Source organism: Lissotriton helveticus, chromosome 3_1 (genome assembly GCF_964261635.1).
Source record: "Lissotriton helveticus chromosome 3_1, aLisHel1.1, whole genome shotgun sequence".
Lineage (NCBI taxonomy): Eukaryota > Metazoa > Chordata > Amphibia > Caudata > Salamandridae > Lissotriton > Lissotriton helveticus.
Window position 1 is genome coordinate 477219797 of NC_136061.1, and position 15956 is coordinate 477235752.

The following is a 15956-nucleotide window of genomic DNA, read 5'->3' on the forward strand; positions in this document are numbered from 1 at the left end:
ACAGAAATAGCATACATCATTATTCATAGCTGGTGGGATGTTTTCCGCAATCAAAACAAGATTGTTTCTCCTTGAAAAATGGCACCTTTCCATAAGGTAAATGTGCTGTCTAACTAATTGTCATATATCTGCCATTGTTCTAGTCAGGTTTTTTCCACCCCCACATTCATGGCTTTAGGCATTTCTTGTAAAAGTAAAAAATTACGTTAGGTAAACAAGCAAAGCCGACTTCAGTCAGATGCCAAGCATTCTGTTCTGTGTATCCGTCCTTGTCCTTGCATGTCGGTGAAGGAAAATAACATCACAACAATGTGGTAAATTGTGAAATGCAAACTGTATGTTAATTTTGCTGAAAGTAAATCCTGAATACCCAGCGTGTGCCTAAAGTATCAGGTATTTAGTGCGAAACCACATTTATATCAGTAGAATGAACAAAAAAAAAGTTGGGAGCATCTTTAAACAAACGTTGGTAACGCCAATCAGTCTAGCTACAGCTACCTCAAGTAATTACTAGATATCCCTTTGGAATCAGAAAATATCATTCATGTGAAGTCCGTACCAAGACAACAGCTCATAACCACTTTACTAGGTGTACCTCTGAAGTCAGAAGGAACTGCTTAACAATTCTGTCATAATGCTGCAATCATTCACGTCCTTAACAAGGGGCAGATTTATTAACAAGTTACGCAATGGAGCAAGACAACTTGCTGCTGGTGCATGGCAGGGAGAGGACAGGAGTGTGTAATAGCTACCAAGATATAACTAATCCCTGCACTTCCTCTACACTGGTGCACTAAGGGCAGCCTAGCACCAACACAGGCACCCTTGCGCCATTCTCCAAGGGTGCCTGCTTTACATCCAGGGTTGTTTAAAGGCACGCTTCACCCATAGAACACCCTCCCAGGGAAGGGTAATGCAAGCCCCTGAAGGATTCTTTACTGAGTGCTGCAGAATGCTGATGTAAGACTACCAGCAGGCATTTTGAAATGGACCATCATTTTTCAGCTACCAGGGTGTACCTTGTCTAAATTAAGGCTCTTCCAATGCACATAAAACTTGATACTCCCAAAATCCTGATTTTATCCACTTTTAGGTGGTACACCACCATAGATGTGCTAACCTGGCTTTTTTGCAATTTCTGACACCCCCGAGGTCATTCTGATGATAGCACCTAGGCTGCAGCTACGTTATTCATGTAACTTTCTTTTGTGATACCAACTCTCATTTGTCCAATTTAAGAAACAGATTAAAACTTTGACTTATTCTTTATCATCTCTATCTTATCCATCTTTCATCCACTCGCCTGTCATCCTTATTTCTGTTTTCTGGGTGTTCAGGTTGTCCCTTTAGCAGCAGGGAGCCTTGGCGTGACTAAACTTTACTTATAAAAATATCTTCAACATGCCCGGCATTGGAGACGAGTACTAAATTTGTGACAACTATTCATTTTTTTGTCCGCCTGTTAAGCTTCATTTTTAAAGCACCAATCTTGAAGTAACTAAGCTGGACAGCATCATGAGATTAATAGTAAATGATAGTAAATGATTCTTGGACATCAGCCACTTTGCAATATTAGTTCGCACTTTCCAGCTTCTAAACTGGTTCTTCAAAGAGTGCTCTCCCATTCCACATTAGTTTCAATGGACCATAAATAAAGAAATCCAATTTTCATACCTCTTGTTAGAAATACATTTTTGCTCATGATCACATTCCGACCAGTTTCCATCTACCAAATATTTTGTAAGCATGACCCTTTTCCTTCACAGGCTTTAAAGTCTAGGGCAAGAGTCTCAAATAATGTACGTGTACCACGTTTATTCCAATATTTGGAATGCATTAGATTTTTTTATCAACTATCCAAGAATAGTAGTATTATCATGGGAATGCGTGACTAACAACTTTGAAAAATACATGCACATGCGCTTCCCCACGAGTAAGTGTGTGTGTAAATTTACTTGTGTGTAATTACTTAGATATTGTGCAATGGAACTGAAATTATTTTTTACCACATTTTTTTCCAAATGGAGAGGCCCCTTCAACTATACTGACAACTATTGGGGAGGGGGGAGTGCTCATTCACAATTGTCATAAGCAAACCTTCAACTGTATCAAAGGTGCTAACGTTTATGAATATGCTAAAAACTTGCAGGTCTGTGTGTGTTCCCTTACTTTTTAAGACATCTCTGTTCCGGAATGCACACTTACCTGTCACTATGAGCTCACCTGCCAAGCATAGCGGAATATAGCTTTATACATATCTACAATATATACATACATAAAAACACTAACAAATGACAGTGAAACAATATCTTGAACCTTTTTGGTGGTTCTTATGCCCAATTATTCAAAAAAGGAAATTTGCCAAATTGTAGATATGTATAAACATACATGTTAAATGTGTATATATATGTGTGAAAAGAAGAATAAGAAAAAAAGGAGAATTGATTTTCTTTACAAAAGATATGTTTACTAAATGAATTATGCAAACCAACTTTTGTCTGTTTGTTTTCGATTTATTGAATTTCATGGATGGTAATTAGATGAATGAGTGTAAAACCATATTTCTAAATTGATTTAGTTCATTGAGTATAATAGCTCTTAGGAGAGATAATTAATGGTATCGGTCCTGTTTAAAAATTACTGACAAAAAATACCATAGGCATCATTTGTGTATTTAGCATTTTATCCCAGATGCCTTTTGGTTTAATGGGTTCCCCCTGTGATATTGATGACCAGCACAGTGAAGCAGATGTGAGTGCCTGTCTCTTGCCAATTTTGTATGCATTTCCATCACAGAGTAATTTACCTTGAGAGTCCATACCCTGGAATTCACAGTACTTACAATATTTCAAACCATCTGTTCTCTTGTGCTTTATACAGACAGATAAATATCATTGTCTGCTGTGTGTTTACATCCTAGAGAAACCAGTGACATCTGTCGAAAATAATCAGTTTTGCTGGCCTGATGTTTACCAAAGTTGAAAATATATTTCTCTTAAAAACTTCTTGTTTGAAAGAATTATGCATCATTAAATGAGATACTTTAAACCGTTTATTGTCCGGGAAATTCAGTATTCTGTCTTTGCTTATGTGGACGATCTAGCTATTATTACTGTAGATCCGGCCACGGCTATTATAGAGGTGAAATGCTTAGCGCAAGAATTTGGCCATATATCAGGCTATAAGATTAATATAACAAAAACGCAAATATTATGCATAAACAACATTATGCCTGATGATCTAAGAGTTGTTAAGGATGTGACTTATTTAGGGAGTAAAATCCGAGTATTTATGAAAGAGCTGGTGGAAGTCAATTGGGTGGGTATAATGACTAGGATTAAAGAATTTTTAGAAAGATGGGGGCGTCTTCATTTTACGTTGGTGGTTAAAGGTAACATCTTAAAAATGAGTATTCTTCCCAGGGTTTTATATTTTTTTAGATTTGTCCCTTTAGAGGTGACCCGGGCTCAACTTCAGCAACTGCAATCTTTGTGTGCTAAATTTATTCTGGGCTCCTGGTAAACCTAGAAGAGCCATACGGTTCATGACTCTCCCAAGAGAAAGGGGTGGTTGGTCGATACCCGATTTTACATTTTATTATTATGCATTTTTTTGTCTTAAATGTGGATATTACTCACTGGAGAAGAGGTCAGTAACATAGCAGAAGCTCCGTCAATTTCAAATGCTTCTTGGGGCGGAGATTAAAAGCTGTTTGTTTAAAGAAGTTGATGGTAGCTACTTCAAGAGGACATGCTTTAAAGTTATTGATGCCGTATTTAAGGTGTGGAGCGTTATTCGGAAAAAATTCTCTTTGGAGGGGATAACATATTACACACCTACAAATGCTTCAAAGATTCTTCCACCCATTTTTCGGGACTATGTAGCTAGAAGTTGGAGAAGTAAGGGCATTCTACAAATTGGTGATTTTTGTGAAGCCACAGGGCTTTTCCCTACTTTCTTGGATTTTACAAGGCAATATAATTTTCCCAGGATGCAGTTTTTTAAGTTTTTTCAATTTCGGGATTTGTTGGGGTAGGAAAAACTTAGAGCCAGCACCGCACACATTTATTGAAACTATTAGGCTCCAGGTGAAAATAGGGGTTCTATATAAATTATTTTATCCTCTAGGACAGATGATTTGGAGAAACATAATGTTAAATGGGCTAATGTTTTGGGAGAACATGAACTATCCTTACAGAAAGCTATTATAATGTCTGGGGAAACCCTCCTATCTGCATATCTAACGGCCCAATTTTTTAAAACTGTTTTCAATTTATATTATACGCCTGCAAAGGTGTTGAAATGGGGGGGAGGCAGGATGGTACATGTTTTGTTGCGGGAGTGATTATGCTCATAGTTTGCATGTTTTTTACTCTTGTAGCAAACTGTTTTTTTATATTACTGATATTGAAAAGTTTTTGTCAGAGATCACTGGGATGCCAATTAAAATTACTGCAGATATGATGTTTTTAGGAATTGGTCAGGATCTAGAGCTTGGGAAACCTATGTTTAAGCCTCGTTATCTACTGTTTATGGCTATGACTGTTGCTCGTCTTTGAATTGCTGCCTCTTGCCTTCAGCATGAGGCCCCCGCTTTTGAAAGGTGGCAAGCCAGAATGTATAATGTATATCATTTAGAATTTAGTCTGTACTCAGCAAAAGGCTCAAGGAAACGTAAGACTGGTATTTATATCTGGGGGCTTTTCACGAGCATATGAAAGTCGGTAGCATGATGTAATATTCTGATACTGCGGATTAATAAAATAAAAAATATTTTTAAAAAATTAAATGAGATGCTTTCCAGAGATTTGTTTTAGCTTTGGTTTTAGAATGTCCTCCAGCTAGACCATACTTGTTAAGGGCAGGATTCTATCTGTAGTTTTGATCAAGTATTCCTAACCACTTTACCATGTCCTTAGTCATCTTGGGGTATGGAAAGTCTGGACACAAAGTCATTAACACTTTTTGATAATCCAGCAGGATGCTTGTTTTATTATTGTAGTAACCTTTATTTATCAGGCCAAGGAAGCATCATCACTTCAGTTAAATTCTGAGAAACATGCTGTGGATAACCATCCACAATTACCAGTGCATCCGGGAGGACAAGCATAAGTGAAAACATCAATCGGAGGTTACCCAGAAAAACAACAAAGGCCCTGGCAAAAGGATGCCGGGATGTATAGTACACACCCCTCGTCAGTGCAACAGAAAAGATGAACCACTACGACATGCAGACATTGCGATTTATTGGCTATGTGTTGGGGAAAGGAAAAAGAGCAAACAAGAAGGAGCCAAGGCTCCCAATAAGCTGAGCTGCCGATATCTAATAGGTCTATTCCATCCTCGATGGAGCATGGCTCATAGACACCAATCTCGGATAACATTTGGGAGCGGATCCCCAAAACCAACTTGGAGAAAGGAGGTTGGTTAGATGGCCAACCAGAAGCTGTAATTTTTCACCATTATAGGCATGGATGGAGTAAGGCGGGAAGTGGTTTGCCCATTTCCAGTGAGCCCATCCTACACCTTAGAGTAGGGAGGGAGGTGAGGGGGATATAAGGCACAGTTGCGGGTTTATACTCCCAGAAGGGTAATGGTGGCATTACTGGTAAGGAGGGGGGTTAGTAGCCAACTAAACAGAGTAATTTATTTCATAGGCTAGGTAAGAAAAGACAGAGGTGATAACTAGTACAGGCACACATCAGTGAAGCGTGGTCAGACAAGGAGCAGCTTTGTGCGTGATAAGGCATGGGGCACAATTCTGAAAGTTTTTCTTTAGACCACAAATGTCTAAACAAATTCTATATGCAGTGCCTCCTATAAAGCTTATGTTTTCTTCCTTAACTCTGTGCTCAATACTTTCATATTCAAGTATATTTTAGAGCTATTATTGGTGCATTTTTGGGGGGGGGTTCTCATAGCCCTTCCTTTTTAGGTCTCGTCTGAGACATGCATGTGCTGTTGCTGCGAGTCTGTTGTTCTATAATAAAAAAATGGGAAAAGGGCTTAGAGTCCATTCATTACTTGCCATTGGTTGGCTTCAACCTCACTCACTTTGTTGCTTCATATTGCTCAGCGGGTTCCAGGTTCACCTCATCTTTGTGTTTTTGTACTTTTGTACTTTCGATGGGACATGGACGTAGTATTAATTGGTGTCCTGCTGCTTGTGCTTGGCTTGAGGTACTTATAGTTTCTTCCCTTCATCATTGCTTCCTTGTTTGTTTCTTTCCGTAATCGACTGACGATGCAGAGGGAAAATGTATTATTTATTTAAATTTACCTCTGCATTGTCCCTCGAAAAGCCCCACCACCCCACCACTGTTACCTGCACGGACCACTACTGGTTAACGCCTCAGTCTAATTACATAAATGGAGTGCCCTTATCAATCTTCCTCTTTCAGGGAGAGGATGGCAACTAAATAAACTGATTTTGTTTAATATCGATGTTGGCATCACAGTATGTTCCATACTGCAGCTGTGTAATTATTAAGTGGCATTTAGCTCTCAGGTCAATGGTATCAATGCTCCTTCCATGTTTTTGGATTAAGTACTAAAGGGGGAGTTGACTCCACGGGCACTAAATGTGAGTGCTGTGGTTTAGAGGCATGCGCTCTGTTCGGTGATCTATTGCACACTGTTACTAAAATCCAGACTCTTCTGTGCAAATGTGACAAATTGAAAGACACTTCTGGTGTATCATACACCTGGAACTACTCCCTACACCATAAGAATAAGAATTTGCTATTTATATAGCATGGGCGATCATGTTCCTGTGGCTTCATGGCACATTTCATTACTGGTGTTGCCGTCATCTAGAAAGTGGTGCTCCCATTATCCTCTGCAAGAATGAAAATCTGTGTCACCTCGGTTTCTACCTTTTTTTTAGTTGAAAAGGAAAGTTTATTAGCATTTGATAGAATACAATCAATAAAGTATATCAAATAAAATAAAGAGGAAAAAAGGAGAAATATTACAGCATTTTATAATAGAAAGAGAACAATAAAGTAATCTAAAGAAAACATATCCTATGAATAAATATCTATGCACAATATCATATCTAAAAAACATAACTGAAAGAAATACATTAAGAGCATTAGAAACAGTAATTAATACTGTTAATAATAAAAGAAATCATGGGAATTTGGGAACTTCTTCAATTTGAGGGTCATGTGTGTTGGACAATTTAGCTGAGGAACCCAAAACATCTGTCACTGCAAGCCAGATAATATTTTTTTTTAATGGCAAGTGCTTTTGGATTCACATATGCTGTATCCTGTCTATGATTTTAGTAAACACTGTGCCATCATGCTTGAAAAGGTAAATTGGAAGAATCTTTTCAATATTTGGTTATTTGCTGAGATACTACTGCAAGAAGTAAGTCAAATATAACAAGGGGCCAATCTTCTGAAAGACTACTTTAAAATATATTTATGAAATGAAAAGGAATATGTGTATTAAAAATATTATTTCCGTTTCCAGACCTTCAACCAAAATTGATATGTAGAGGTGCATTCAAAAAGCATGTGTTTAAGATCAGATTTATTAGAAGACCAGACTCGCAATATAGCATTTGTACATGCCTGGAACTTTTTTTGCGGCCGCAAATGGGCCGATCTCACCTTTGCGGCCACAAAAAAGGGTTGTACTTCTGGCCCTATGTGAATAAAGGGGGTGATGGGAGGAGAGGCATCTGATAAATTAGCATGAACAAAATGAATGGCTGATATTAAAGAATTGTATTTAGTTGAAAACATAGAGGGGAGGGAAAAACGCTTCTGAGCAATAATAAATGGAAGACAGTAGTAATTTTCCAAAAGTTGATATACACATTTTAAAACCTGCATGTACCACGTTTTCCCAAAAATTGTTTTATTTAATTTAACTAATTTATTATGCCAAATTGAAGAATGTAGAAATTTAATTTTTGAAGTTGATATACCCACTCCGAACCCTTTATGTGGCAAGTTTTCCCAAAAATAATTTTATTATTTAAATTACCAATTTATCATGCCAAATTGAAAAATTTCGAAATCGAGTTTTAGAAGTATTGTGAGAAACAGAAATTGGGCGTAAAAATTACAGGTGTTCTTCAAAATAGGAAGAGACATAGAAAGAGGTTTTTGAGTAAAAGAAAGAAATTCTCGAACAGAAAAGGGATAAATAACAAACACTCAATATCAACCCAGAGGAGAGATTGGGAGGTACAATCTTTATTTAATAAAAACAGAGCTTGCTTGATGAAAAAAGCAGAATGATTAGTTTGAAAATCTGGAAAATTAACTCTGCCTAATTTTTGGAATGTTTAAGTCTTTAAAGATACATACTAACCTTCTTATTTCACAAACAGCTAGATAAAAATGAATTTATTTTTTAGAAATAAAGACAAGGAATATTTATAGGAATATTAAATAAAGTAAAAAGTATTATCTCACGTAACATCATCTTTAAGGAAGCTAACCTACCCCACCAGGATGAAATAGTGGATTCCATTTAGATGTAAGGGAGGTGATATAAGAAATAACCTGTTACCTGTTAGTAGAGACTGTGTTTGTCCTTAATTGTGGAATAAAAACCAAAGCCCCACATATTTAATTTCATCAATTTGAATCAATGAAATCAGCATGATAACAAAATGTATTTAAAGGAAGGATTTCACATGTATTTGTATTTCATTTATACTCAGAAATAAAGGTGAAAGACGTGACTTCTGTTAAAAAAGTTGGCATAGAGGTTTGAGGATGTGACATAATCCGGGGAATATCATCTGCATAGGCAGAAAGTTTTAACTGTTGATCACGATATTGAAAACCATGAATATGTGGATTTAGATGATTCTTTGGATAGAATGGGCTCTAGAGCGAGAATAAATAAAAGTGGGGACAAAGGACAGCCTTGACAAACTCTTTCATAAAGAGAAAATTAAGAAGATATAAGACAATTAACCATGATAGACGCCTTGGGGGAGGAATACAACAAAGAAACAAGATTTATACATTTTGTTCCAAAGCCAAACCAAGACAGCGTAGAAAAAATAAAGGGCCAAGTAACTCAGTCAAAAGCTTTTTCTGTGTCTAATACAATCATTGCTAAAAAATGCTTATACAATCCAAACTTACTTAAAACATTATAAAATAATCTGGTTTTATCAGAGAAATGCCTACCTTTAATAAAAACCAAATTGTTCACTACCTATTACCTGGGGAAGTAAGGAATCAAGACGTAGGGGAAGAAATTTAGCAAATATTTTATGATCTAAATTAACAAGGGAAATGGCCCAATCATTTTTACACATTTTGATCTTTGTTTTCTTTGGGGATAATACTAGGAGAAAGGGGTCCCAGTGTGAACTAGAATTAATAAACACAAATCGCGGACTGAAACTCACAAAACAAATCAGGTATCCACACTGTTTTAATTCACAATGGGAAAAAGTATATTCAATATACCAAGCAATTTTTCATATAATGTAGGACGGTTGCGTGGTGCCCAGGATGGAAAGGGGGGTGATAGTCAAGTGAGGATGTGAGGATAGAAGTAATTGGTGACAATAAAATCAGACAATTAGCATTATTATATTTACGAATTGAATATGAAACAAAAATGACCAGAGGTTCAAGCGATTAAATGAGATGGCATACTCCACATAGTACAATTTTTGTTACAATAAAGGCGTGAAGTTGACAAAAGGAAGATAGCTGTCAACGTTTCGACCCTCTATTAAATGCAGGGATCGGTTGTGCCCTTGCTGTGGGGTCTTCTTCAGGACCAAACCGGGGGTGGGGGCAGGCAACCTGCGGGTCTAGAATCACACGGTGATATATAGTGACATCACATAGGGTTGTTTTACTTCATCCGTGTCGACTGCCTCAAGATGGTGGTGGCAATTCAGTTGTTAAGGAAATGATCGCACCGTCACCAATGCGGTCTGGGTCAGAGCCGCCAGAGAACCTCGGGTTTTCAAACTCCGTGGTATATGCGCCGAGTGAATCGGGACAGAAGCCGCCAAACGAACTCGCCTGGCCCCCACAGCGGGTCATTTTTGTTTCGTATTCAATTCGTAAATATAATAATGCTAATTGTCTGATTTTATTGTCACCAATTCCTTCTATCCTCACTTGACTATCACCACCCTTTCCATCCTGGGCACCACGCAACCGTCCTACATTATATGAAAAATTGCTTGGTATATTGAATATACTTTATCCCATTGTGAATTAAAACAGTGTGGATACCTGATTTGTTTTGTGAGTTTCAGTCCGTGATTTGTGTTTATTAATTCTAGTTCACACTGGGACCCCTTACTCCTAGTACTATCAGAACCCAGGTCCCAGTGACTATGTTTGGGTAAACCCCCTCATACATACCCTTCTTTGGGGATAAGGCAGATGTGGGCATCCTGAAATGATCCTCCGGCAGATTCAGACCATATAAAATACGTAAAAAGATGATGTAATTTGGGAGTAGAAAAATTAGAAAAGTACAAATAATATTCTATTGTAAAACCTCACGGACCTGGATCTTTCCCTTTTTTTAGTGGCCACAATAGAAACATCTCTATCTAGACAAAATAAATCAATGTCTGCAGAATGGGGAAGAGTAATAGAACTTAAAAATTACAAAATATCTTCTTGAGGTGCTTGAAATTCAAGTAGTGTATTGAGAGTAGTAAAATAATTAGTAAATTGTGTTAAAATATCTTCACTTTTATGAACAAGGGTATTAGTCAATGAAAAAATAAAATCAATTTTTAATACATTCCCTTTTCATCTTAAGATATTTAGAAAGTACTTTTCCTGATTTATTTTGGGCTTCATAATATTTAACACTGGATTTGAGGAGGTATAAATTAGCATCATTTCTGTTGAATTTTTGTCAAAAGTGAATTTGGCCTGGATTAGTTCATCTACACCGTCCTTTGGGTTAGATATGTAATATTTGTGTTCCAATTCTTTGATATGATTAATAATTTGAAACACTTTTTTGGAAGATAATTTCCTTTTGTGGGTCAAAAAAGAAATAATGAAATCTCTAAATGCAGCCTTTAAAGAGTCACAAACCATCTGAAAGGAAATATCGGGAGTTTCATTGTCATTAAAGAAATTTGTTGCAAACACTTCAAAAGCTTGAGTGAAATTAGTATCCAGAAGAAGGGAGTTATTGAACCACTATCTCCAACTTACAAAGATCGGTGGAATAAGGTCAGAGTCCAATGTAACCCAGGCATGATCAGAAATTTCTATAGAGTCAGTTTCAGACTATATAATGTGCTATACTAAAGGCTGTGAAACAAACAAATAATCAATATTTGATAGAGAGGAGTGAACTGGACAGAACAACATATATTCCTGTTGGGTTGGATTGCAAATTCTCCAGATATTAGTCGAAGCTCTCTGTTTTATGGTAGAAGTGAATTGTGAATGCATGCCGGATGGGGTAAATTTAGAATTGGAATGTCTATCAATAAAGGGGTCAAAACCCATGTTACAATTGCCACTAAACAATTAAATAATCATCAGTAAAGGACATTAATGTAGATACAATATCCAGCCAACAGGATCTTTCTTGTTGTGTGGGAGCATATATATTGAAAATTGGAATTGGAATTCTATTGAAAGCAATGGAAACTACGATCCATCTGCTATTAGAATCTTACACTTGGGAAATAACCTGAATATCTAACCCTTTCTTGCATAATATTGTCACCCCATTACGTTTGCAAGTACCTGGAGAAGAAAAGACATAACAGACCCATTGTTTTTTAATTTGACCATTTTTGACTCAATTACTTGAGTTTCCTGCAATATAATAATGTAATTTTTAAAATTTAGAAAGATGTGTTAATGCTCTTTGTCATTTTATAGGAGAACCCAAACCCTTAATATTCCAATTCTTAAAGCCATTTATATTCTAATGAACTTTTAAAACATGCTAATCAGCATAAAAACTAATAACAATTAATAAACGTTTTAGGAAAGATTTGAATAACCAAGCAATTAAAATAGAATATGAAAGGATATGAAGAAAGAAACTATGGGGTCCATTAGGATGTCGGGCGGTGGCACTACCGAAACGATGGCGGGGCGGAAAAACAGCTTTTTCCGCCCGCTAGCAGTGGAAATCACGTCCGCCACATTAGGATATGTAAACACAGGTCATTTCCCGTCCGCCGCGGAGCGCCTCGCTCCGCCATCAAGGTGCGCCCGCCACCGCGGCGGCTGCAGCCAATCGAGACCCTCCGCCGCGGTCGATGACGTCCGCCCCGCTCGACAAATTAGGATGGGCCAAACAAGCTGACGCACCGCACCGGAGACACCGCACAGCTCTAGCAGGCGGAAAGTCTACAGCGGAGCACGCACGCCGAGATCCGACATGAACCCCATGGACCCAGCCCTCCACATGCATCCGGTCATGTACCTGCTGCAACACTATCGCCAGATGGGCCGCCGCGGACGCCGCCGCAGGTACGTCACTACACATATACACCACACAACACACATGCCGACACAGGTCCCAAGCACCACACTGGCATCCTGCTGGGGGGCACAACACATCCACATGGGCACCCACACATCACCCACCTCAGAACAAGGCACCCCACGGCATCCGGAACACACAACGTCGGCCAACCTGCAGCAATGTCACGGTCACGGACACGTCACCGCCGCGGTCAACACATGCGCACAATGCAGAAGGCAGGGCAACACCAAGGCATGGACACATTCCAAACATCACAGCGACACACCACCCCGACCAACACTGCACACCACCCGAAGTAGTCACAGGCCAGGTGCCAATCCCGTGCACCCCCTTGCACATCAACAAGCACTGTAACAACAAGCACAATACACACACACTGCGACACACAACCAGGGACAAAGGCACAGCAGGATTGCCTGACAACGGACACACAACACCAGTGCACTCCCCACAGCCCACACAATTGTATACAAACATCCACACAGGGCAAGACAAAACATACAACAGGCATACAACTCCTGCCTGACACATGTGTGTCTCACACCATACAGGGGCACACATACATACACTACAAACTAACACCCTTCACACTGCACACCTCTGCCACACACATGCCATGTAAGCCATGCCACCAGGACCAAGGGCCAACACAAGACGACCATACACATACACGCCAGGGCACACAGAAAGGGAAACACACACCTCATCACATCATAAACATCTACTACACCACAGCACAGCTGCACACCCTGTGCTGCCAGTGTCCCCCAAGGTGACCTGTGAACAGTGTATGCAGCAATAGCAATTCACCCACACGAAAACTGCATGGCCTGCCAAATAACCATCACAGAGTACAACATCAGCAGGGCCACAATGGACTGAAGAACCTGTCCCCCTGTCTAAAAATCATATGGCCACATAGAACCTTGCAATGGTGATGTACAAAATAGACCATGGAACTCAGTCAAACAAGAAAATGACTTTAATCAGTAAGGAGAGAGAGAAAACACACCATAATGTACTGTATCTATTCACATATTGCACAGATGTAGCTACACAACATAAGTAGACAACAGCAACTCTCAAAATCATGTGCAAATGCCATAGACTATGCACTGGTGAATCACAATCGGGAAGTGCAAAGTCCTTGGCAGGGCAGGGTACAGCACATCAGAGCAACAGGCCCAGAGTCCTTGGCAGGGGAGAGCACATCAGAGCAACAGGCCCAGAGTCCTTGGCAGGGGAGAGCACATCAGAGCAACAGGCCCAGTGTCCTTGGCAGGGCAGGGTACATCAGAGCAACAGGCCCAGAGTCCTTGGCAGGGGAGAGCACATCAGAGCAACAGGCCCAGAGTCCTTGGCAGGGGAGAGCACATCAGAGCAACAGGCCCAGTGTCCTTGGCAGGGCAGGGTACATCAGAGCAACAGGCCCAGAGTCCTTGGCAGGGGAGAGCACATCAGAGCAACAGGCCCAGAGTCCTTGGCAGGGGAGAGCACATCAGAGCAACAGGCCCAGAGTCCTTGGCAGGGGAGAGCACATCAGAGCAACAGGCCCAGAGTCCCTGGCAGGGGAGAGCACATCAGAGCAACAGGCCCAGTGTCCTTGGCAGGGGAGAGCACATCAGAGCAACAGGCCCAGTGTCCTTGGCAGGGTACAGCACATCAGAGCAACAGGCCCAGGAACACACCCACATCGCTAACAATGGTGTACTGTAGCACACCTATGTGTGGCACAGGCGTCTGAGGGTGTTGACAACTCACTCCTGGCTGTCATGTGGAGTGGAACCTGGCTGTGTGTCAGGGACTGCAGGTCGACTTGACTGGTGTGACAGAGGGACATGTGGTGTGGCTATAACAGAGGGCCTGCAAGGTGGAGGGCTGTGCGGACCAGGTGGCACCGTGGCACGTGGAGGTGGAGTCATGCACGCCCTTGACACAGTGTGGGTGGGAGAGGTTGGAGGGGTGCCCTTCCACTTCTTTGGAATATGAATTTGCTTCCCTGTCATGGGGTTGATGGGAAGTGGCGTTGACACCACCTGCACACCCCCCAACTGTTCCACTTCAGGGGCAGAGACTGCCACTCCCTCTGGAGAAGTGCTTGATCCTGCAGTACGCTTGTGCTGGCTACGCCTCTGGACCACTTTAGCCTCTCTGGAAGGTGTACCCCCCACAGTGACCACCTTCCCACTTACCCCAGGGATGGCCACTACACTGCCCTCCTGTCCCTTCTTGCCAGGGATGGCCACTACACTGCCCTCCTGTCCCTTCTTGCCAGGGATGGCCACTACACTGCCCTCCTGTCCCTTCTTGCCAGGGATGGCCACTACACTGCCCTCCTGTCCCTTCTTGCCAGGGATGGCCACTACACTGCCCTCCTGTCCCTTCTTGCCAGGGATGGCCACTACACTGCCCTCCTGTCCCTTCTTGCCAGGGATGGCCACTACACTGCCCTTCTTTGCCACAATGACTGGGCTGGTCACAACAGGGCTTCCCTCCACCTGCCTCGATGTACTTTGTTCTGGGGTTGATGTGGTAGGTGGGTGTGTCCCTGTGTTCACCCCAGGTGTAGTCATGACATCCCACACATCCTCTGTGGGCATGGCAGAGTCAATATCTGGTGATGGCTCAGCAGCATGTGAGCCTGATGTCTGACACAATGTTCTTCTGGCCTTGCTCTTCTGTGACTTCACCTTGTCTGTGCATATTGGGGGGTCCCTGCCCTTCTTTGGGGATGGAGTCTGTGGACGGGATTGTTTGCTTTGGGTCTGAGCTGTGCTCCTAGTGTTGTAACGTTTACTTGATGTATGTCCCAAGTGCTCACTGTCATCTGATGTGGCCACTGACTGGGTGGACGTCACAGGCACCTGAGCTGCAAAGGGGGCATGTTGGAGGGCTGACGTCACTGTACCTGACAATGACAGGAGTGTACGATGTAGGCCACCCACGTCAGAGTGTATGCCCTCCATGAATGCCAGAACCTGCCCTATTTTGTAATCGTGGGCACTGAAGGCATTCAGCAGGGCGGTCTGGCCCACGCAAAGTTGCCGCAGGAGCTCTACGCACTCTGCACTGAGGGCAGCAGGGGGGACAGGTGCAGGTGCTGCGGTGCCATGTGTGAATGTCACACGTCCCCTCTTAGTGACACGGATACGGCCAGCCCCAGAGGAAGTGGATGGGAGGCTGGGCAGTGGCCGTTGGTAGTCAGATGCAGCAGCAGAGTCCCTATCCCCTGTGGCTGCTAACAGGGACTCATCCCCCCTGCCATCAGATGAAGTGGTACTCTGTGTCTCAGCCACAGATTCCTCATGCATACTCCTGTCACCCTCAGTAGCGCTGGTGTGGTCAGTGTCACTTTGCTCCGTCTCACCCTGCTCTGCTGCCGCTGTCGTGCTGGTCTCCCCACCACTTTCAGGATCATGTTCCGCCGTGGTGTCTTCCGAATCTGCATTAGTGACAGAAACATGGTTGTATAAGTGTCA

At 41.5% G+C, this 15956-nt stretch overlaps 2 protein-coding genes across 5 annotated transcripts in view; one reads left to right on the forward strand and one right to left on the reverse strand.

The window, feature by feature from the left end:
- GULP1 (GULP PTB domain containing engulfment adaptor 1) overlaps positions 1–15956 on the forward strand; it is a 1926496-nt gene that overhangs the window by 553515 nt on the left and 1357025 nt on the right. The gene's annotated exons all lie outside the window — the stretch shown is intronic.
- The window catches only part of LOC144823205 (uncharacterized), a 53458-nt gene that overhangs the window by 36413 nt on the left and 1089 nt on the right, over positions 1–15956 (reverse strand). The window contains exon 2 of the mRNA XM_078681526.1: positions 14750–15919. Within this exon, the coding sequence (XP_078537652.1) occupies positions 14750–15919 (1170 nt within the window). The remainder of the gene's footprint in view (positions 1–14749; positions 15920–15956) is intronic.